Genomic DNA, 25,036 nt, shown 5'->3' with positions numbered 1-25,036 from the left:
CTATTAGGCTATTTCTTCACATTATTAGCGCAGCAATGCGCACATGGTAGTAGGCTATAAGCACAAATGTTCCATTAGCAGAAAACATCATTATCAAAAGTGACCGCAAATGCAATTATGCATGTAATGCTTTTATTATAAAGGTGCATTTTTATGGTGAAAAGTATCTTCCACAAACTTGAAACTCACTCTATGCTTATACTGTATATTTCAGTTAGGCTCTACACCCCTTGTAAAGCGGATTAATGTGCTTAATTTTAAGAAGTTATTTGGCCACTTTAGTTGTGATACAAACCTTATCAAAACATATAGGCCAATAGGCCAATTTTATTTAGAATGGATCATTATCATGCACTTGTATCGAAACAGGGGCAGCGGGAAAAAATAATTTATCTATGCACTTAAATAACGAATGGAGGACGCTTTTCGCCGTGGTTTATTTTCATGCCAGCCCGGTAGGCTATACTCCTGTTGTAAATATAAGCAATGTGCTAAATATTAGGAAAGTTGCAAAATAAATATAGTAGACCTAGCCTATAGAAAGCTGATGGGATCATCCTCTTTTTATTAACGGCCATCACTCTGTTTTCTCCTGCAATAGCCTATAGAAATGTTCACAACATGAGCTCACGGGCTCTCATGAAGTGTTTGAGTACCAGGCAGTTAGCAAGTTTGGTAGGCTACTAATGACCAGCAGCAGCATCAGAGCTTGGAGAACCTAATTACCATGACTAAACGGTCATGTGGAATTTGACTGCCTTCATGACTCGTGACCACCGGTGTGGCAGTAATAATGTCACCGCAACAGCCCTAGCTCTGACACCTGTTCATGATTAGCTTAGTGACAGAACTCTGATTGAGGGGGTTAAGTCTGAAGTCCATAAAGGTGTAACACAGGGGTCAATTTTGGGACCTGTTCTTTTCACTATTGATATAAACACCATTGGTCAATCTGTTAAAAATTGTCATACCATAGATTTCAATGTTTCCCCTTAAACCACTCGAGTGTTGCTTTAGCAGTATGCTTAGGGTCATTGTCCTGCTGGAAGGTGAACATCCGTCCCAGTCTCAAATCTCTGGAAGACTGAAACAAGTTTCCCTCAAGGATTTCCCTGTATTTAGCGCCATCCATCATTCCTTCGATTCTGACAAGTTTCCCAGTCCCTGCCGATGAAAAACATGTTCTCGGGGTGATGAGAGGTGTTGGGTTTGCGCCAGACATATCATTTTCCTTGATGGCCAAAAAGCTCAACTTTAGTCTCATCTGACCAGAGAACCTTCTTCCATATATTTGGGGAGTCTCCCACATGCCTTTTGGTGAACACAAAACGTGTTTGCTTATTTTTTTCTTTAAGCAATGGCTTTTTTCTGGCCACTCTTCCGTAAAGCCCAGCTCTGTGGAGTGTACGGATTAAAGTGGTCCTATGGTCAGATACTACAATCTCCGCTATGGAGCTTTGCAGCTCCTTCAGGGTTATCTTTGGTGTCTTTGTTGCCTCTCTGATTAATGCCCACCTTGCCTGGTCAGTGAGTTTTGGTGGGCGGCCCTCTCTTGGCAGGTTTGTTGTGATGCCATATTATTTCAATTTTTTATAATGTATTTAATGGTGCTCCTTGGGATGTTCAAAGTTTCTGATATTTTTTTATAAACCAACCCTGATCTGTACTTCTCCACAACTTTGTCCCTGACCTGTTTGGAGAGCTCCTTGGTCTTCATGGTGCCGCTTGCTTGGTGGTGGCCCTTGCTTAGTGGTGTTGCAGACTTTCAGAACAGGTGTATATATACTGAGATCATGTGACAGATCATGTGACACTTAGATTGCACACAGCTGGACTTTATTTAACTAATTATGACTTCTGAAGGTAATTGGTTGCACCATATCTTATTTAGGGGCTTCATAGCAAAGGGGGTGAATACATATGCATTCACCACTTTTCTGTTATTTATTTTTCCTAATTTTTTGAAACAAGTTATTTTTTTCATTCCACTTCACCAATTTGGACTATTTTGTGTATGTCCATTACATTATTTAAATTACATGTTGTAATGCAACAAAATAGGAAAAACGCCAAGGGGGATGAATACTTTTCCAAGGCACTGTATGTTACTATGGTGAAGTCAGTGCTTGAGTGTGTGAGTGCAAAGCCACTTCAGCACGGCCGAGAAGCGTGTGTATGTGTGTGTGTGTATGTGAGTGTGTGTGTGCATGTGTCTGTCAGACTCATTGACACATTCATGTCCATATGGAACGTGTTCCAACCCACTGGCCACACACTGGTTGAATCAAAGTTGTTTCCACATCATTTCAATAAAATTACGTTGAACCAATGTGGAATAGACATTGAATTGACGTCTGTGCCCAGTGGGAAGGGGACCAGAGAGCAGGGTATTGATGAAGTTAAAGTGTCAAGCTTTACATGCTTCAGTCATCGACCGCAAAATGTCAATCCCTCAGTCGAATTTCAAACACAGATTCAACCACAAAGACCAGGGAGATTTTCCAATGTCTCGCAAAGAAGGGCACCCAGTCACTACAAAGATACAGGCACCTCCCTAACTCAGTTGCCGGAGAGAAAGGAAACCGCTCAGGTCCATGGTGACATTAAAACAGTTTATTGCTGTGAGTTTAATGGCTGTGATAGGAGAAAACTGAGGATGGATCAACAACATTGTAGTTACTTCACAATATTAACCTAATTCACAGCGTGAATTTTTGGGCGGCAGGTAGCTTAGTGGTTAAGAGCGTAGTGCCAGTAACCGAAAGGTCGCTGGTTCTAATCCCCGAGCCGACTAGGTGAAAAATCTGTCGATGTGCCCTTGAGCAAGGCACTTAACCCTAATTGCTCCTGTAAGTCGCTCTGGATAAGAGCGTCTGCTAAACGACTAAAATGTAAATGTAAAAGAAGGAATCCTGTACAGAAAAAATATTCCAAAACATGCATCCTGTTTGTAAAACTGCAAAAATGGTGGCAAAGAAATGAACTTCATGTCCTGAATACAAAGCGTTATATTTGGGGGCAAATCCAACGCAACACATCACTGAGTACCACTCTTCATATTTTCAAGCATGGTGGTGGCTGCGTCATATTATGGGTATGCTTGTCATTGGCAAGGATTATGGAGTTTTTCAGGATAAAAATTAACGGAATAGAGCTAAGCACAGGCAAAATCCTAGAGAAAAACCTGGTTCAGTCTGCTTTGTGTTTGTGTTTGTGTGTGTGTGTGTGTGTGTGTGTGTGTTTGTGTGTGTGAATAAATATTTATTTGGGGATCAGGAATTGGAAACAACATTAGGTGTAAAAAGATGACTGACCTTAGTATTGACTGAACACCTGTATATAGACAACCCAGTCTTAGGAGCTTAACATTAAAACTCACCTGAACTTTAAGGGTAGGAAGCATGAGTCTTTCATCACCAACGTAACTACACAGTGTGGTCAAAGTCTTAGTAACTTAGTTGTAGTCATGATCTGTTTACCTATAAGTACATCATTATGTTTTTGGGTTATTACATATTTATTAACATATTTCCGGATAACTTCTAAACTACCCACAATGCACTATTTTTCAACATCATATGGCTGGCTAGGCTAATAGCTAGTTGGCTAAATAGCTAACGTTAGCTGGCTGGCTAGCTTGCTGGTTGAGATAACTGCACGTAGCTAACATTCTTTGAATACTGATTGGATGGAGTTATGTATTTCCAAAACTTTACTTTAATGTAGCTGTAAGCTAGGTGTTGATAGCTACTGGCTGACTCATTCAGTGCTAGCCTAACATTAGCAGGCTAGTAGGACTAGTGTTAGCAGGCTAGTTGACTAGTAACCTTGCAAGTTGATTTGTAACAATTAATTCAAAAAGTATTTTCTTGTAAGTTGGCTGAAAATGTAATTGAAACCAGTAGTCATGAGTGCAAATGAGTTGGTTTAATTTGAAGTTACACATTTTAAGTTACTTCTGTTGGAATTTACATTATAGGGAATAGCCTGGCTTGCCAGGTCCTCCATATTACATCACACCCCAGAATAACATTTTCCGACATGAATTCTTCGGAAATCAGATCGGTTTTGTGTAATAACTCAAAAAATATAAAAAAGTTAGGTGTAACTTTTTTTACTTTTATTTACAGTGCATTTGAAAGTATTCAGACCCCTTCACATTTTGTTACTTTACAGCCTTATTCTAAAATTGTTTAAATATTTTTTTTTTATTCATCAATCTACACACAATACCCCAAAATGACAAAACAAAAACTGGCCCCCAAGAACACAGAGGCCTCCAAATGGATGAAGTTTGTAACCACCAAGACTCTTCCTAGAGCTGACCGCCCGGCAAAAGTGAGCAATCGGGGAAGAAGGGCCTTGGTCAGGGAAGTGACAAAGAACCCGATGGTCACTCTGACAGAGCTCCAGAGTTCCTCTGTGGAGATGGGAGAACCTTCCATAAGGACAACCATCACCAATCAGGCCTTTATGGTAGAGTGGCCAGACGGAAGCCACTCCTTAGTAAAAGGCACATGACAGCCCGCTTGGAGTTTGCAAAAGACTGGGGCGAAGGTTCACCTACCAACAGGACAATGACCCTATGCACACAGCCAAGACAATGCAGGAGTGGCTTCAGGACAAGTCTCTGAATGTCCTTGAGTGGCCCAGCCAGAGCCCGGACTTGAACCCAATCAAACATCTCTGGAGAAACCTGAAAATAGGTGTGCAGTGACGCTCCCCATCCAACCTGACAGAGCTTAAGAGGATCTGCAGAGAGGAATGGGATAAACTCCCCAAATACAGGTGTGGCAAGCTTGTAGCGTCATACCCAAGAAGACTTGAGGCTGTAATCACTGCTAAAGGTACTTCAACAAAGTACTGAGTAAAGGGTCTAAATACTTACGTAAATGTGATATTTCAAGTTTTTGTTTTTGTATTTTTGTATTTCTAAAACCCAGTTTTTGCTTTGTCATTATGGGGTATTGTGTGTAGATTGATGAGGGGGGAAAAACGATTTAATCCATTTTAGAATAAGGCTGTAACGTAAGAAAATGTGGAAAAAGTCAAGGGGTCTGAATACTTTCCGAATGCACTGTATATACAAAAAGTAGCCAATGCTGGGCCCTTCTGGTAGTCAGAGACTCCCAGCTAACAGCACTATACAAAATGCAGTGATGTGTACAAAAATTGTCACCAGTGATAAAACGCAGAGCTGAATGATAGACTGAATCTAAAGGTTTTAAAGCAGAGGCTGCAGCATGCATGTACTTTAGATTATATCACCATAATCAAGTACTGGGAGAAGCGTTGCTTAAACAAACGTCCTTCTACTTTCCAAAGTGAGGCATGATTTATTTCTATAAAAGAAACCAATCTTAATTCTGAACATTTTTGTCAGTGTTTCAATGTGTGTTTTAAAAGAGAGCTTATCGTCAATCCAAATACCCAAGTACTTATAATGGGGAAGTTGCTCAATTTGGGCACCCTTCAATGTGCAAATATGCAATATTACGAGACCTAGAGAACAACATCAACTTGGTTTTATTAGCATTTAGCACTAGTTCAAGATCAGTAAGCAATTGTTGAGTCAATTGACTCAAAACCATGCTGAAGATCATGAATGGCTCACTGTACTGAAGGGGCACAGGAGTAAATAACTGTATCATCCGCGTAGAGATGAATGTTACAGTTTTTAACAGATAGACCAATATTATTTATATAAATAGTGAAGAGAACAGGGCCCAAAATCGCCCCCTGCAGCATACTTTTTGTAATATTGAGGAAACTAGATTTGATAATGTCAGTAAGCACACATTGTGTCCTCTCCGTTAGATAGTTCTTGAACCAATTGCAAGATGCCTGATCACGGTCTATTTCAGACAACCTTTGAACAAGTACAAAATGGTCAATCATCTCAAATTTCTTCGACAGTTCAGTAAATAAGGCAGCACAATGATTTTTATGGTCAAAACAATATAGCACATCACCTAAGACAAGTGCAGCCACTGAAACAGTGTTATGTCCAGGTCTAAAACCAGATTGATGTTCATTAAGAATAGACTGAGAAGTTTAAAAAGTTCTAAGCTGAGAGTTGGCCAGGGTTCTAAAACTTTGGCAAGGCAAGATAGCTTGGAAACTGGATGGTAGTTATCCAAGTCAGAAGGATCTCCACCTTTGTGTAGGGGGAGGGCTTATGCTGTTTTCCAGATCTTAGGGATAACCCCAGACACAATTGGCAAGTAAAACATATAGGTTAACGATTCTGCAATATGTGGGGCAGAAAGCTGCAGCAAAAAGAGATCAAGTGAATGTTTTTACATTGGGACTTTTGATGCATATACTAATGCAAATCCATATTTTACATGTACTTATATTTATGCTACCTACCCTTTAAATGTTTTGGGACCATTTCTCAATTAGATCATATGGAAATGTATTACTGCAAAAAAAATGTATTTACAACATAAATGGAACGTTTAGAGAGGGTAAAACAGTGAGGTGAAACAGGGAGACAGGGAAGAAGAGAGAGAGAACGGGAGACAGAGAGAGAGCGCTGTGTTCTCTGTTCAGGATCAAACTGTGTCCTAAGCCCTGGCTTCTTATCTGAGCTCCATACAAAGCTCCATGTATCAACGCTCAGACCGGAAACATATGAGACCCATTTATATCACTGTGTGTCTCACACTCACTCACACACACACGCACACATGCACACATACACACACACACACACACACACACACACAAGGTTTCACACACGCACAGATGCAGACAAACACACACACAAACCCCTGGCCCTCTGTACCCTCTTTGAACCCCCCTTCCCCAGTGATGGAGGGGGAGAATAGCCAATCTATAATATTTAGGAGGAGAGGCAGGGAGGGATGGAGGAGAGGAAATATGTTGGTCTGTCACTGTGGGGTCTGGGTAACTGGATTACCTCTCTGTAATTCATCTAAAGCCCTGGCATTGTGCTCTCTCTCCTCAACAATACAATGTCTATTCTCTCTGTTTTTATATTCAAGCTTTGCAACGCAACCTTCACTTTTTTTCGTTCAGTTTTTCTATGTCTTTTATCTCTCTCTCTCATTCTCTCGAACACACACACACAACCTGACGCACACATGGACACACACACACACGCATATATATACAGATATCTGCACCACCTCCACACACATAATCTGTAACACATACCTCTTTCAAGGTGCCTAACAAACACACACAATTGCAGGTGTAGAGACAAGCACATCCACCCCTCATATCTTAATGACCTTCCGTACACACGTGCTCATATGTGTGTGAGCAGGTACACGCTGGTATGTGTCTGAGGGTGCATCTGCACGTGCACTTGTGTGTTATGGTGTGTGAGGGCATGCTTGATGTTCTAATTTCACATGTGAACCTCTTCAGCTCCTTCAATTATTTGCTTCAGGGGGCAATTATATCAGTCTCTGTAGACTGCCTCTCTCTCTCTCTCTCGCTCTCTCTCTCCTGTTCTGTCTCTATCTCTCCCCTTCCCTCTCTCTCCCTCTGCCTATTTTCATTCTTTCTCCTCTCCCTCTCTCGCTCTGCAATAATATTATTGAGGGGATTTTCTTAAAAAGTAACTGAGATTGACGCACCGGTGCGCCTATCGACTCTAGGGGGTTAAAGCCAACTGACATTTACTCCTGAGGTGCTGACCTGTTGCACCCTATATAACCACTGTGATTATTATTTTACCCTGCTGGTCATCTATGAATGTTTGAACATCATGAAGAACAATTTTGCCTTAACGGCCATGTACTCTTATAAACGTTTAATCTCCACCTCTATGGTGATACGTCAGGTCATTCCCATGCTTGACCCCACACCAATGATAGAACAGTAGGGTCTGTTGGGGAGATACATTGCAAAACATACAACCATCTCAGTCACTGAATTAATTGAGTAGTATTAACAATTGTAATAGTTTTTTTTACTTGATTGTTTTAATTTGATTGCAATACTTAGCTAGTCAATTACTAATGCGTGTCTTTACAACTTCAATATTTTAATTAGTCAGAACAGATGACATACGTATCTGCCATAAAGGGTAGACAAGAGATCAGAGTCCAAACTCAGAGGGAGATCGAGCCTTCTCACTCTCACAATAAAGGCATGCTGTTCAAACACATAAAGACACACACACACAAACACGTACACACACACACGTACACAACATAGTTTATAGCTCAGAAGTGATGAGAAGCAAAAGAGCAAAGGGACAGATGGGGGAAAGAGAAAGAGAGAAGGAGAGAGACAGAGAGAGAGAGAGAGAAAGAGAGAAGGAGAGAGAGAGAGAGAGAGAGAGAGAGAGAGAGAGAGAGAGAGAGAGAGAGAGAGAGAGAGAGAGAGAGAGAGAGAGAGAGATAGAAGGAGAGAGAGAAAGAGAAGGAGAGAGAGAGAAGGAGAAAGAGAGAGAAAGAGAGAGAGAGAGAGAGAAGGAGAGAGAGAGAGAAAGAGAAAGAGAAAGAGAGAGAGAGATTGTTTTCAGTGCACTGGTTCAGAGCAAAAGATCTGTCTCAGTTCAATGTTTCAAACACACTATTGTGCATGTCTGCATTTTTACGGATTACTCTTCTCCTCTACTGACTTTGGGGATGTCCATGTGTAAAGACTGAGGTTCTGCCTCTGTCTACATGTTGTATCTTCTGAGAATGAGAGAATAGGAGAGGAGATGAGAGGAGATAAGTAGAGAAGAGAAGATAATGTACAATTGCTCATAATACACACACACACACACACACACACACACACACACACACAGTAAGATACTCATGCCAGTCATAAACTCACCCAAATCAAATAAAATCACATTTTATTTGTCACATACACGTGTTTAGCAGATGTTATTGCGGGTGTAGCGAAATGCTTGTGCTTCTAGCTCCGACTGTGCAGATATATCTAACAAGTAATATCTAACAATTTCACAACATATACCCAAAACACACAAATGGAATTGAAGAATATATACATATATGGACAAGCAATGACAGAGCTGCATGGACTAAGATACAGTTGAACATTATAGAATAGAATACAGTATATACATATGAGATGAGTAGTGCAAGATATGTAAACATTATTAAAGTGACTAGTGTTCCATTTCTTAAAGTGGACAGTGATTTCAATAGGCAGCAGCAGCCTCTAATGTGCTAGTGATGGCTATTTAACAGTCTGATGGCCTTGAGATAGAAGCTGTTCTTCATTCTCTCGGTCCCAGCTTTGATGCAAATGTACTGACCTCACCTTCTGGATGATAGCGGGGTGGTTGATGTCCTTGATTATCTTTTTGCCCTTCCTGTGACATCAGGTGCTGTAGGTGTCTTGGAGGACGGGTAGTTTGCCCCCGGTAATGCGTTCGGCAGACCACACCACCCCTCATCCCTATCTCACATTGACCGTATCTGCTTAGTCACAGAGTAAACCCCACTTACACACACTCCAGAGCACTGACACACACAGTATGTCAGTCAAACAAACTATCCGTTCTCCACTTCATGTATGTGGTGAGTAAATACTTTAATTACTCACAGTCATTCAACACTCCCACTCCCTCTCTGTTTCACACCAAGTCATACATAGCAGCAATTACAATAGGCCTTTCATTCACCTCTCCATCTATATACAGTACAGAGATGCGGTAGGAAGGTTCCCTGTCTGACTCTAGTCCACATGTTATCCCCGCACCAGAGACCGGGATTCGTTTCCTGGTCTAGGTTGATCATTTCTGATCTGCCTCTATTCCCTCATATGTCTCCCCTTTATATCCTGTCTGAATAACAAAAAAATACCTTAAAAAAATATGATATTTAAAAAAGGGAAACACTTATGGAACTAATCATGGGGTAAAAACGGTGACTGTCATTTTAGTTTCAGCAATGCACTCTTTCCACAGAAAAGTATTGTTGTGATGTGTCGTGAATACCCTACAGAAATGGTGCCCCATGTAAGGAGAATCCTTTACAGCACTTATAGTGAAATGTCTAACGTTTCTATAATTTACAGCCTTGACAGTGAAATGTCTTCCTTTCCTCCCCTTTGTCCTTCATTTTCCCCTTACCTCTTAATTTCCTTATGTCAGCAAAACCTCCAGACCCCTAAGACCAATCATAGAGTCATATGAAGTCATAGGCAGGACCCTGGGGATGGGTGGAAGATGGCTGACGGGGGCTAGAGGAGCTGGGGGTTGTAACACACACCTGGTCAGGAGTGTCACATTCTGTTCTAATCGCACCGCAGGGACAGGAGTTCATTAGAATATTAAAAGGTGACATTTGGAGTTGGCTAGAGGGACCGGCTGACTCAAAGTTCAGTAGCAGCTGATGTGTGTGAGAGAGAGAGAGAGAGAGAGAGAGAGAGAGAGAGAGAGAGAGAGAGAGAGAGAGAGAGAGAGAGAGAGAGAGAGAGAGAGAGAGAGAGAGAGAGAGAGAGAGAGAGAGAGAGAGAGAGAGCGGGGAGAGAGAGACGGGAGAGAGAGGGAGAGAGGGGAGAGAGAGAGCGGGAGAGAGAGAGCGGGAGAGAGAGAGACGGGAGAGAGAGAGAGAGAGAGAGAGAGAGAGAGAGAGAGAGAGAGAGAGAGAGAGAGAGAGAGAGACGGGGGAGAGAGAGAGAGAGAGAGAGAGAGAGAGAGAGAGAGAGAGAGAGAGAGAGAGAGAGAGAGAGAGAGAGAGAGAGAGAGAGAGAGAGAGAGAGAGAGAGAGAGAGAGGGAGAGAGAGAGAGAGAGAGAGAGAGAGGAGAGACGGGGAGAGAGAGAGAGAGAGAGAGAGAGAGAGAGAGAGAGACGGGGAGAGAGAGAGAGAGAGAGAGAGAGAGAGAGAGAGAGAGAGAGAGACGGGGAGAGAGAGAGAGAGAGAGAGAGAGAGAGAGACGGGGAGAGAGAGAGACGGGGAGAGAGAGAGACGGGGAGAGAGAGAGACGGGGAGAGAGAGAGAGAGAGAGAGAGAGAGAGAGAGAGAGAGAGAGAGAGAGAGAGAGCGAGAGAGAGAGACGGGGAGAGAGAGACTGGGAGAGAGAGAGAGAGAGAGAGAGAGAGAGAGAGAGAGAGAGAGAGAGAGAGAGAGAGAGAGAGAGAGAGAGAGCGAGAGACGGGGAGAGAGAGAGACGGGGAGAGAGAGAGACGGGGAGAGAGAGAGAGAGAGAGAGAGAAAACTAGCTAGCTAGCTAGCTTCTGGTATGAGCCATCTGATCATTTTATTGCATGACATAAGTATTTGATCACCTACCAACCAGTAAGAATTCCGGCTCTCACAGACCTGTTAGTTTTTCTTTAAGAAGCCCTCCTGTTCTCCACTCATTACCTGTATTACCTGTCATAGTTAGGCATCGTGGGCTGTTGTGGGTAGTTACTGTAGGCTGGCATTGTCTTCGGTGTAGCACGAAGCTAGCTAGCTAGCCGTTTTTCGAACAGAGTCAACACAGTAGCCATTGTGTGCTGTACTGTGGCAGCTAAATACAATATATTTGTGCTAAGCTAGCCAACGTTTAATTATTGCTGCGTTATGAAAGGAACTAGACACGGACACAAATTATCTGCTTAGTGTGTTAACACACTATTGGTGGTTTGTTGTGACGAAGTGTTGGTGCTAAACTGTGTGTTATTGGATGCTAGCATGCTAGTTAGCTATGGTGTCATAGTTAGCTAGCTGAATAAAGTGGGTTGAGTCTACTCCTTTAAACATTGAACCGCTGTGGTTCACAACAATTCTGATTTCTAAAGGTGGAAGTTGGGAGAGTTTTTGTTCGGGTGGTTTAGTGAAACAATTATAGTTTCTGAGGTGGAAGTTTTTGGTGAGGGGAGGCCCTGCTCTCTCTTCTTCCAGATGTTTAGTTCATTTCATTCCGATCTCCTCTGCATTATTGTAGCCATTTGCTACAGCCTGTCAACTATGCCTCTGCCTAACCCTGTTCTCTCCTCTCTGCACAGGCTACACAAACGCCTCACACCGCGTGGCTGCTGCCTCTCTAACCTGGTGGTCCCTGCACGCACCCCACACCTGGAGTTCCAGGTCTCAGGCAGCCTCTGGAACTGCCGTTCTGCTGCCAACAAAGCTGACTTCATCCCAGCCTATGCTAACCTCCAGTCCCTCGACTTCCTGGCGCTGACGGAAACATGGATTACCACTGAAAACACTGCTACTCCTACTGCTCTCTCCTCGTCTGACCATGTGTTCTCGCATACCCCGAGAGCATCTGGTCAGAGGGGTGGTGGCACAGGAATCCTCATCTCTCCCAAGTGGACATTCTCAATTTTTCCCCTAACCCACCTGTCTATCTCCTCATTTGAATTCCATGCTGTCACAGTCACTAGCCCATTTAAGCTTAATATCCTTGTCATCTATCGCCCTCCAGGTTCCCTTGGAGAGTTCATCAATGAGCTTGACGCCTTGATAAGTTCCTTTCCTGAGGATGGCTCACCCCTCACAGTTTTGGGGGATTTCAACCTCCCTATGTCCACATTTGACTCATTTCTCTCTGCCTCCTTCTTTCCACTCCTCTCCTCTTTTGACCTCACCCTCTCACCGTCCCCCCTACTCACAAGACAGGCAATACGCTTGACCTCATCTTTACTAGATGCTGCTCTTCTACTAATCTCACTGCAACTCCCCTCCATGTCTCCGACCACTACTTTGTTTCCTTTTCTCTCTCGCTCTCCTCCAACACTACTCACTCTGCCCCTACACAGATGGTAATGCGCCGCCGCAACCTTCGCTCTCTCTCTCCCACTACTCTCTCCTCTTCCATCCTATCATCTCTTCCCTCTGCTCAATCCTTCTCCCTCCAATCTCCTGATTCTGCCTCCTCAACCCTCCTCTCCTCCCTTTCTGCATCCTTTGACTCTCTGTGTCCCCTATCCTCCCGGCCGGCTCGGTCCTCCCCTCCAGCTCCGTGGCTTGATGACTCATTGCGAGCTCACAGAACAGAGCTCCGGGCAGCGGAGCGGAAATGAAAGAAAACTAAACTCCCTGCCGACCTGGCATCTTTTCACTCCCTCCTCTCTACATTTTCTTCATCTGTTTCTGCTGCTAAGGCCACTTTCTACCACTCTAAATTACAAGCATCTGCCTCTAACCCTAGGAAGCTCTTTGCCATATTTTCCTCCCTCCTGAATCCTCCCCCCCTCCCCCCCCTCCTCTCTCTCTGTGGATGACTTCGTCAACCACTTTGAAAAGAAGGTTGACGACATCCGATCCTCGTTTGTTAAGTCTAATGACACTGCTGGTCCTACTCACACTGCCCTACCCTATGCTTTGACTTCTTTCTCCCCTCTCTCTCCAGATAAAATCCTGCGACTTGTGACTGCAGGCCGCCCAACAACCTGCCCGCTTGACCCCATCCCCTCCTCTCTTCTCCAGACCATCTCCGGTGACCTTCTCCCCTACCTCACCTCGCTGATCAACTCATCCTTGACCGCTGGCCATGTCCCTTCCGTCTTCAAGAGAGCGAGAGTTGCTCCCCTTCTCAAAAAACCAACACTCGATCCCACTGATGTCAACAACTACAGACCAGTATCCCTTCTTTCTTTTCTTTCCAAAACTATTGAGCGTGCCATCTTTAGCCAACTCTCTTGCTATCTCTCTCAGAATGACCTTCTTGATCCAAACCAGTCAGGTTTCAGGACTGGTCATTCAACTGAGACTGCTCTTCTCTGTGTCACGGAGGCTCTCCGCACTGCTAAAGCTAACTCTCTCTCCTCTGGTCTTGTCCTTCTAGACCTGTCTGCTGCCTTTGATACTGTGAACCATCAGATCCTCCTCTCCACCCTCTCCGAGCTGGGCATCTCCGGCGCGGCTCACTCCTGGATTGCGTCCTACCTGACCGGTCGCTCCTACCAAGTGGCGTGGCGAGAAGCTATCTCCGCACCACGTGCTCTCACCACTGGTGTCCCCCAGGGCTCAGTTCTAGGCCCTCTCCTTTTCTCCCTATACACCAAGTCACTTGGCTCTGTCATATCCTCACATGGCCTCTCCTATCATTGCTACGCTGACGATACACAACTAATCTTCTCCTTTCCCCCTTCTGATAACCAGGTGGCGAATCGCATCTCTCCATGTCTGGCAGACATATCAGTATGGATGACGGATCACCACCTCAAGCTGAACCCTGGCAAGACGGAGCTGCTCTTCCTCCCGGGGAAGGACTGCCCGTTCCATGATCTCGCCATCACGGTTGACAACTCCGTTGTGTCCTCCTCCCAGAGTGCGAAGAGCCTTGGCGTGACCCTGGACAACACCCTGTCATTCTCCGCTAACATCAAGGCGGTGACCCGCTCCTGCAGGTTCATGCTCTACAACATTCGGAGAGTACGACCCTGCCTTACACAGGAAGCGGCACAGGTCCTAATCCAGGCACTTGTCATCTCCCGTCTGGATTACTGCAACTCGCTGTTGGCTGGCCTCCCTGCCTGTGCCATTAAACCCCTACAACTCATCCAGAACGCCGCAGCCCGTCTGGTGTTCAACCTTCCCAAGTTCTCTCACGTCACCCCCCTCCTCCGCACACTCCACTGGCTTCCAGTTGAAGCTCGCATCCGTTACAAGACCATGGTGCTTGCCTATGGAGCAGTGAGGGGAACGGCACCTCTGTACCTTCGGGCTCTGATCAGTCCCTACACCCAAACGAGGGCATTGCGTTCATCCACCTCTGGCCTGCTGCTCCCCTTCCTCTGCGGAAGCATAGTTCCCGCTCAGCCCAGTCAAAACTGTTCGCTGCTCTGGCACCCCAATGGTGGAACAAGCTCCCTCACGACGCCAGGACAGCGGAGTCACTCACCACCTTCCGGAGACATTTGAAACCCCACCTCTTTAAGGAATACCTGGGATAGGATAAAGTAATCCTTCTACCCCCCCCAAAAAAAATGTGTAAAGTGGTTATCCCACTGGCTATAGGGTGAATGCACCAATTTGTGAGTCGCTCTGGATAAGAGCGTCTGCTAAATGACGTAAATGTGCCCTTGAGCAAGGCACTTAACCCTAATTGCTCCTGTAAGTCGCTCTGGATAAGAGCGTCTGCTAAATAACTAAAATGTAATGTAAATGTATTAACTGCACCTGTTTGAACTCGTTACCTGTATAAAAGACACCTGTCCACACACTCAATCAAACAGACTCCAACCTCTCCACAATGGCCAAGACCAGAGAGCTGTGTAAGGACATCAGGGATAAAATTGTAGACCTTCACAAGGCTGGGATGGGCTACAGGACAATAGGCAAGCAGTTTGGTGAGAAGGCAACAACTGTTGGCGCAATTATTAGAAAATGGAAGAAGCTCAAGATGACGGTCAATCACCCTCGGTCTGGGGCTCCATGCAAGATCTCAACTCGTGGGGCATCAATGATCATGAGGAAGGTGAGGGATCAGCCCAGAACTACACGGCAGTACCTGGTCAATGACCTGAAGAGAGCTGGGACCACAGTCTCAAAGAAAACCATTAGTAACACACTACGCCGTCATGGATTAAAATCCTGCAGCGCACGCAAGATCCCCCTGCTCAAGCCAGCGCATGTCCAGGCCTGTCTGAAGTTTGCCAATGACCATCTGGATTATCCAGAGGAGGAATGGGAGAAGGTAATGTGGTCTGATGAGACAAAAATAAAGCTTTTTGGTCTAAACTCCACTCGCCGTGTTTGGAGGAAGAAGAAGGATGAGTACAACCCCAAGAACACCATCCCAACCGTGAAGCATGGAGGTGGAAACATCATTCTTTGGGGATGCTTTTCTGCAAAGGGGACAGGATGACTGCACCGTATTGAGGGGAGGATGGATGGGGCCATGTATCGCGAGATCTTGGCCAACAACCTCCTTCCCTCAGTAAGAGCATTGAAGATGGGTCGTGGCTGGTTCTTCCAGCATGACAACGACCCGAAACACACAGCCAGGGCAACTAAGGAGTGGCTCCGTAAGAAGCATCTCAAGGTCCTGGAGTGGCCTAGCCAGTCTCCAGACCTGAACCCAATAGAAAACCTTTGGAGGGAGCTGAAAGTCCGTATTGCCCAGCGACAGCCCCGAAACCTGAAGGATCTGGAGAAGGTCTGTATGGAGGAGTGGTCAAACCTGGTCAAGACCTACAGGAAACGTATGATCTCTGTAATTGCAAACAAAGGTTTCTGTACCAAATATTAAGTTCTGCTTTGCTGATGTATCAAATACTTAACTTAATTACTTAAAAATCATACAATGTGATTTTCTGGATTTTTGTAAGTAGGAAAACCTGCAAAATTGGCAGTGTATCAAATACTTGTTCTCCCCACTGTATATATGATAAATTACTAATCTTAGGATCAAATACTAAAGACTGTGGTGTTTATGGTATCCTAAATCAAATGACAAAATATACAGACCACAAATTCCAATTGGCTTAACTTAAAATCTTTAACATCATCCTCAGCTCTGGTATCTTCCCCAGTATTTGGAACCAAGGACTGATCACCCCAATCCACAACAGTGGAGACAAATTTGACTCCAATAACTACTGTGGGATATGCGTCAACAGCAACCTTAGGAAAATCCTCTGCATTATCATTAACAACAGCATTGTACATTTCCTCAGTGAAAACAATGTACTGAGCAAATGTCAAATTGGCTTTTTACCAAATTACCATACGACAGACCACATAGTCACCCTGCACACCCTAATTGACAAACAAACAAAACAAAACAAAGACAAAGTCTTCTCATGCTTTTGACTCAATTTGGCATGAGGGTCTACTATAGAAATTGATGGAAAGCAGTGTTGAGAGAAAAGCATACGACATTATAAAATCCATGTACACAGACAAAAAAACACACATTTATTTCCACAGGGTTGTTGGGTGAGACAGGGATGCCGCTTGAGCCCCACCTTCTTCAACATATATATCAACAAATTGGCGAGGGCACTAGAACAGTCTGCAGCACCCGGCATCACCCTACTAGAATCTGAAGTCAAATGTATACTGTTGAATGATGATCTGGTTCTTCTGTCCCCAACCAAGGAGGGCCTACAGCAGCACCTAGATCTTCTGCACAGATTATGTCAGACCTGGGTCCAGTTGCCAGGACCACAAATACACATTCCATCTAGACACCATTGCCTAGAGCACACAAAAAACAATACCTAACTCGGCCTAATCATCAGCACCACAGGTAACTTCCACAAAGTTGTGAACGATCTGAGACAAGGCAAGAAGGACCTTCTACACCATCAAAAGGAACATAAAATTCAACATCCCAATTAGGATCTGGCTAAAAATACTTGAATCAGTTATAGAACCCATTGCCCTTAATGGTTGTGAGGTCTGGGGTCTGCTCACCAACCAAGAATTCACAAAATGGGACAAACACCAAACTGAGACTCTGCATGCAGAATTCTGCAAAAGCATCCTCAGTGTACAACGTAAAACACAAAATAATGCATGCAGAGCAGAATTAGGCCGATACCCACTAATTATCAAAATCCAGAAAAGAGCTGTTAAATTCTACTACCACCTAAAAGGAAGCGATTCCCAAACCTTTCACAACAAAGCCATCACCTACAGAGAGATTAACCTAGAGAAGAGTCCCCTAAGCAAGCTGATCCTGGGGCTCTGTTCACAAACACAAACAGACCCCACAGAGCCCCAGGACAGCAACAGCAACACAATTAGACCCAACCAAATCATGAGAAAACAAAAAGATAGTTACTTCACACATTGGAAAGAATTTACCAAAAAAACAGAGCAAACTGGAATGCTATTTGGCCCTCAACAGAGAGTACACAGTGGCAGAATACCTGACCATTGTGACTGACCCAAAATGAAGGAAAGCTTTGACTATGTACAGACTCAGTGAGCATGGCCTTGCTATTGAGAGAGGCTAAGATAGGCAGACCTGGCTCTCAAGAGAAAACAGGCTATGTGCACACTGCCCACAAAATGAGGTGGAAACTGAGCTGCACTTCCTAACCTCCTGCCAAATGTATGACCATATTAGAGACACATACAGTATTTCCCTCATATTACACTGACCCACAAAGAATTCCAAAACAAATCCAATTTTGATAAACACCCATATCTATTGGGTGAAATACTACAGTGTGCCATCACAGCAGCAAGGTTTGTGACCTGTTGCCACAAGAAAAGGGCAACCAGTGAAGAACAATCACCATTGTAAATACAACCCATGTTTATGTTGATTTATTTTCCCTTTTGTACTTGAACTATTTTCACATCATTTTAACTCTGTTCTTCCCCATAATATGACATTTGAAATTTGTCTATTGCTTTGAAACTTGTGAGTATAATGTTAACTGTTCATTTTTTATTGTTTATTTCACTTTAGTTTATTATCTATTTCACTTACTTTGGCAATGTAAACATATGTTTCCCATGCCAATAAAGGCCTTTGAATTGAATTGAGATGAGAAAGAGTGTAATGTGTTTGTGTGTGTGTGTGTGTGTGTGTGTGTGTGTGTGTGTGTATGTGTGTGTGAGTGTGAGTGTGAGTGAGAGAGAGAGAGAGAGACTGTCTGTGCGTGTACAGGTGTATGTGTGTATGTGTATGTGTGTGTGTGTGTGTGTGTGTGTGTGTGTGTGTGTGTGTGTGTGTGTGTGTGTGTGTGTGTGTGTGTGTGTGTTTGACCATGACCATATTATGTCAGCCATGTCTACTCTACTGTTACACAGTTCTTGTGACCAGCCCTGGCAGTTGCTTTAGGGGCCTTTCTATCTTAGCTATAAAACAAAATCTAAGGGAAAGAGAGAGACAGGCGGAGAAATATTAAACAAAAAAATCAAAGACTCTGGTTTCTATCTCTCGGGTTTTGTAATACAACAGCTTCAGACATGGAGCCAAAGGGAGGCATTTCCATTTGTAAATCGACTTGGTTCAATTTGCAAATCAAACCCTCACGTGCCCCTCTCAACACCTAATATCTAAACAATTACAGGCGCTCCTCTCTCTCTATGTGTCCCAGGAAAGACAATGATAGTTTATCAGGTCATGGCCCTCTCCCTGCCCTTTCCATCCCCCTCTTCCTGAAACCAGCAGAGGGGCCAATTATAGGCAAAGCCTCCAGAAAGAGTCTAATTGTGAGCAGGTTGTAATTAATCTTATTTTTCAAATGAATATTTGTATTGCTCCATACCTGTGTAGTAGCTATAGAGGAAGCTAGGACACTGGAAAGGTATTGGAGGACATTAGGAGAGGTCCAAAGAGAATGAAAGGGTTGGAGGATTCCGGATTTCCTGCTTATCTCCAACCGGGATTTAGGGAAAACATGGGAATTTATTGGAAGTTCCCACAATTTCGCAACCCTAGTCGAGAGAGAGAAACCAACTGGGACCAAATACTGTATAGGCCTGAGTGCAAGAGTACCAACACACAGATTTGTAGATTTGGATCGTGTTCATTTGGGCACACCACATCAAAGTCTTTTGCAGCGGAAAATGAAAACAAGCATTTCTTATTGGACACGTTCAGGTAGTACCTCCCTGAATCCCTACATTTTGTTACATGTTGTGCCTACCGAACAGAGAAGATTATATTCAGGGGTGTAGTCTTACCTTCATTAGTACCGACTCGCTGAGTTTCTCTCGGTTGACAATCTTAATTGCGACTTTCTGGCATGTGACACAGTGGATCCCCAGCTTGACCAGGCCTGGAAAAGAAAGACAGGTTATAGGAGAGACACACACATTCAGCATTATGTACAGGCTTCGGTGTGTATGTGTGTGTGTGTGTGTGTGTGTGTGTGTGTGTGTGTGTGTGTGTGTGTGTGTGTGTGTGTGTGTGTGTGTGTGTGAGAGAGAGAGAGAGAGAGAGAGAGAGAGAGACCGACATCCTGCCATGTTAATAAAGGAAGAAAATACCCCTTTCAGATTCATTACTATTCTATTCTATGCTATTCACCTTCTCTAAGCAAACAAAAAGAAAATGTTGTACAGAAATAGCACTGTGTTGTTTCATTTACAGCAACGGAGAAAAACTACAAAAAGGTCATTGTCCTCAATAGAAAATGCTGTGCTTGCTTCAGCTGTCCAAAAGTATCTTCCATTGTAGTCATTAAACTAAGTTGCTATCTAAGTTAGTAAGCTTGACTATGTCAGAAAACAATAGTGTTCTTCCTGAAGTAAGCACACTAACTATGGCTTCTTTGTCAAATACCCAGAGGCGCTCAAGCGTTCAACAACAGCTATTCTGCTAAGGCAACTGGGACTTCCTCACAAAGACAACATCATATTCCATTCGAGATACGCATTAGCGTTAGAATAGAAAACTTTTCATTTCAAATTCCCTCGCTCACCGCCAGACAGAGAGACATTTCCCCTGGCAGAATACAAGCAGAGAATACAGCATCTTAAAACAAATGTCATCAGGTAAATTAGCAAACACACACACACACGACACACATGCCACACATGCACAATACACACACTCAGGTAGATAAGCAGACAACACAATACATGTAAGAATTGCTGAATGAGTTTACTAACTGTAAACTGTGAACTACACTGGGAAGGAAATCTTTGTTCTGTTCTATCACATACACACAGCAGAACACACACACACACACACACAGGAAAACACTCACACACATGCATATAAACACACACATACACAAACAGATACACACACACACACACACTCAAGCAGATACACACATAATCATCATCAATGTGAGAAATACACAGAGAGGGGAATGTGTGTTCTCTCTGTGGATAGCATGCTGGCAGAGCCAATCCATTTCCCACTATTCACCAGAGTCTCAGACTCAGAGCAGAACACAAGTTTACGACTCTATACTGTATCTGTTGTTTGCAAAAAAACAAGGTAAAATGGAATAACCTCATATTGGGAGCAATTCCATTTTCATTTATCTCCATAGTTCAATTTTCGGTAACACTTTGATAGTCCAAATAAAGTGTGACCCCAATTTCTCACTATGAGACATGGGCAATTCCACCGTAACAGAATGACGCTGAGACTCCGATTTTTCACTTTAATAGTATGCCAAAGAAAAACCATTGATTGCAGAGTTAAACACACCATACAACTCTATGCACAAGGATTACCTTTAAAGGGGCAGTGCAGTCAAAAACGTGATTTTCCTTTTCTTTTTTGTAATGATATTTCCACACTATGATGTTGAAATAACAATCTGAAATTGTGAAAATTATGATAATGCCATTTTAGTGTGACTTTTTGGAGAGAAAAAAATGCCTGGAATTTCAGCCTGTTCAGGTGGGATGGAGTTTTTGGCTCACAGCATGACATCACAACCTGATCTGATAATTCTGACCAGTCACCTTTTATTTCCATATGTATCCTCCTACTTTGAAAGGTTAAACGTGTTAGGCTCTAAAGTCTAGACGATCCTATTCGCCAATCAGAGCTGTGTATGTAAATTGTTTTAAATGTGTATCAACACGCCCACATGATCAGACTGATCATTTCAATGGCAAAAGGATGCTCAGGGAAATAAATTATAAAACATATATTTGGAGTTATTTTTATGAAAAAAAAAACACACACAGTGATTTACTAGACATACAGTAATGTTTTTATTTTTTTATTTTTTTATACTGCATGTATACTTTATTCAAAGAAGGGCACAGATGTAACGTTTGGTAACAGAATGACGGTAAAATCTCCCTCCGTTTTTTATGTGGCCACATTTTCAAACAACTCTGTTAAATATGTACTCCAAATTAAAATGATAAGATGTCTGCAGAAAGAATGGGCTGTCAACTATGATATGAACCCTTGAGTTTGAGAAAATATATTTTGGTTATTGAACTACAGTAAGTGAAGTGGATTAACACCCGGTAACAGAATGATTCTAAAAGAATGTCGTCATGGGTCTCTGATCTGTACTATGCAGAAATGCATAATAATGAATGCCATTATCTTCATGGTGATGTATCCAGAATAGGTACACAAAGGTAGGAACATTTAATATCCTCCTTTGCATATTTCGGTATTAATCTACAAACTGGCTATTATTCGAATGAGCTCCTCCCCAAACAAGACCAAATGTGGTTGGTCCGAGCGGACCAAATCTGTACCAATCATAGACGTCTATGTTTCACAAGTTCGGACATCAAAGTATTTTTATTCGTTATTGTTATTCACTATTCACTGTGTATTTATTCCTCGTATCACTATTTCTATTATTATTATTATTATTATTATTATTATTTTAAATCTTTATCTTTAACTCTGCATTGTTCGAAAAGGACCCATAAGTAAGCATTTCACTGTTAGTCTACACCTGTTGTTTACAAAGCATTTGACAAATAAAATTAGATTGAATACAGCACAGTAGAGTAGAGTAGAGTACAGTTCAGTACAGCACAGCACAGTAGAGTATAGTTCAGTATAGTAGTGTAGAGTTCAGTACAGTATAGTTCAGTACAGTAAAGAACAGTACAATACAGTAAATGACACTGTACTCTACTCTAGTGTAGTCTAATGTACTGTACTGTTCTGTATTAAACTCTACTCTACAGTACTGTATTATACTGACCTATAATATATTTTTTATTTACTGCACTGTACTGTACTGTGCTGTCCAAACTTGTGAAACAGATGTCTATGATTGGTTCAGATTTGGACTGACCAAATTTCAACTACTTTTCAAGGTCCATGGACGTCCGGTGTCGGTCGGTGCTCAGTGGGTGAGTAGGCTGGTTACAGGGGGCTCATGGGTAGGTGTCAGTAAGAGCCAGAGGTTGGACCAAGTCAACATTTTTGAAGTCACAAGCAAGTCTCAAGTCACAAGGTCCGAGTCTCAAGTCGAGTCACAATGGGTTGAGTCTCGAGTCAAGTCCAAGTCGTGCATTCTAAGAGCAAGTCAAGTCGAGAGAAGTTTTTTCAAGTAAGGTAAAAAAAGAAAGACATGCAATGACTTGTTCAACTACAAATCTTTGTCTATTTATTGAGGCTACCAGATAGTCCTTTTTATTAGTTTGTCTACAACACATTTTGATTATGTAATAATACATTTTAACAACAAATTCCAAATCCAAACTTCATAAGTATATTATCAATTTCAAGCAATTTTGACATACCAAAAGACCAGTAGGACTATGCTAGTAATTGTTGCTTGATGTCCCATTACTTGTGAGCTTGCAAAGTGAACAGTTAATATTCCTGATCACCCAACATTTTTGGAGCTGCATATTTATTTATGGCAATCCTCTTTCCCTACATTTTGACATTTGCACTCCACCCGATCCTCTAGCTGTACAGCAAATCGGCAATTTATTTGTCAGCTCAGTGGTTGTCACCTTTCTGACCGGCAAACACCAAAAAGGAGTGGTTCAAAGCTTGCGACCCCAGTGCACGCACATACACACACACACAGGGTGAACACGCGCATAATCGCTGTCATTACAGCCATAAACGGTGATGCAGTTTTTGAATGCAAGATACAGAAGGAAACTGCGTTTTACACCTGCATTTTGAGCTGAAAGTCATTCATGTTAGCAGTCAATATCAACTAGGAATATAATGTAACATTGTAATTTCTCTGGAATCCAGAGCAAGCAGGATCATTATGGCCTACCGGTATGCAGCGGAAGTTGCAGGATCGGATGGAAATCTACAGTTGAAGTCGGAAGTTTACATACACTTTAGCCAAATATATTTGAACTCAGTTTTTCACAATTCCTGACATTTAATCCTATTAAAAATTCCCTGTCTTAGGTCAGTTAGGATCACCACTTTATTTTAAGAATGTGAAATGTCAGAATAATAGTAGAGAGAATGATATATTTCAGCTTTTATTTCTTTCATTACATTCCCAGTGGGTCAGAAGTTTACATACACTCAATTAGTATTTGGTAGCATTGCCTTTAAATTGTTTAACTTGGGTCAAATGTTTCGGGTAGCCTTCCACAAGCTTCCCACAATAAGTTGGGTGAATTTTGGCCCATTCTTCCTGACAGAGCTGGTGTAACTGAGTCAAGATTGTAGGCCTACTTGCTCGCACACGCTTTTTCAGTTCTGCCTACACATTTTCTATAGGATTGAGGTCAGGGCTTTGTGATGGCCACTCCAATACCTTGACTTTGTTGTCCTTAAGACATTTTGCCACAACTTTGGAAGTATACTTAAGGTCATTGTCTATTTGGAAGACCCATTTGCGACCAAGCTTTAACTTCCTGACTGATGTCTTGAGATGTTGCTTCAATATAGCCACATAATTTTCCTTCCTCATGATGCCATCTATTTTGTGAAGTGCACCAGTCCCTCCTGCAGCAAAGCACCCCCACAGCATGATGCTGCCACCCCCGTGCTTCGTGGTTGGGATGGTATTCTTCGGCTTGCAATTCACCCCCTTTTTCCTCCAAACATAACGATGGTCATTATGGCCAAGCAGTTCTACATTTACATTTTAGTCATTTAGCAGACGCTCTTATCCAGAGCGACTTACACTTAATGAGTGCATACATTTTTATACTGGTCCCCCGTGGGAATCGAACCCACAACCCTGGCGTTGCAAGCGCCATGCTCTACCAACTGAGCTACACAAGTCTATTTTTGTTTCATCAGGCCAGAGGACATTTCTCCAAAAAGTAAGATCTTTATCCCCATGTGCAGTTGCAAACCGTAATCTGTCTTTTTTATGGCGGATTTGGAGCAGTGGCTTCTTCCTTGCTGAGCGGCCTTTCAGTTTATGTTGATATAGGACTTGTTTTACTGTGGATATAGATACTTTTGTACCTGTTTCCTCCAGCATCTTCACAAGGTCCTTTGCTGTTGTTCTGGGATTGATTTGCACTTTTCGCACCAAAGTACGTTCATCTCTAGGAGACAGAACAAGTCTCCTTCCTGAGTGGTATGACGGCTACGTGGTCCCATGTGTTTATACTTGCGTACTATTGTTTGTACAGATGAACGTGGTACCGTCAGGCATTTGGAAATTTCTCCCAAGGATGAACCAGACTTGTGGAGGTCTACAATTTTCTTTCTGAGGTCTTGGCTGATTTCTTTTGATTTTCCCATGATGTCAAGAAAATAGGCAATGAGTTTGAATGTAGGCCTTGAAATACATCCACAGGTACA

At 42.9% G+C, this 25,036-nt stretch overlaps 1 protein-coding gene across 1 annotated transcript in view; it reads right to left on the bottom strand.

Moving 5' to 3' along the window:
• The window catches only part of brsk2a (BR serine/threonine kinase 2a), a 616,067-nt gene that overhangs the window by 249,071 nt on the left and 341,960 nt on the right, over nt 1-25,036 (bottom strand). Inside the window, exon 2 of the mRNA XM_045227105.1 lies at nt 19,531-19,625. Within this exon, the coding sequence (XP_045083040.1) occupies nt 19,531-19,625 (95 nt within the window). The remainder of the gene's footprint in view (nt 1-19,530; nt 19,626-25,036) is intronic.

This window comes from Coregonus clupeaformis, chromosome 19, assembly GCF_020615455.1.
Source record: "Coregonus clupeaformis isolate EN_2021a chromosome 19, ASM2061545v1, whole genome shotgun sequence".
In the NCBI taxonomy this organism is placed as follows: domain Eukaryota; kingdom Metazoa; phylum Chordata; class Actinopteri; order Salmoniformes; family Salmonidae; genus Coregonus; species Coregonus clupeaformis.
Note: the sequence above shows the minus strand (reverse complement) of the source record. Positions and strands in the feature narration are given on the sequence as shown.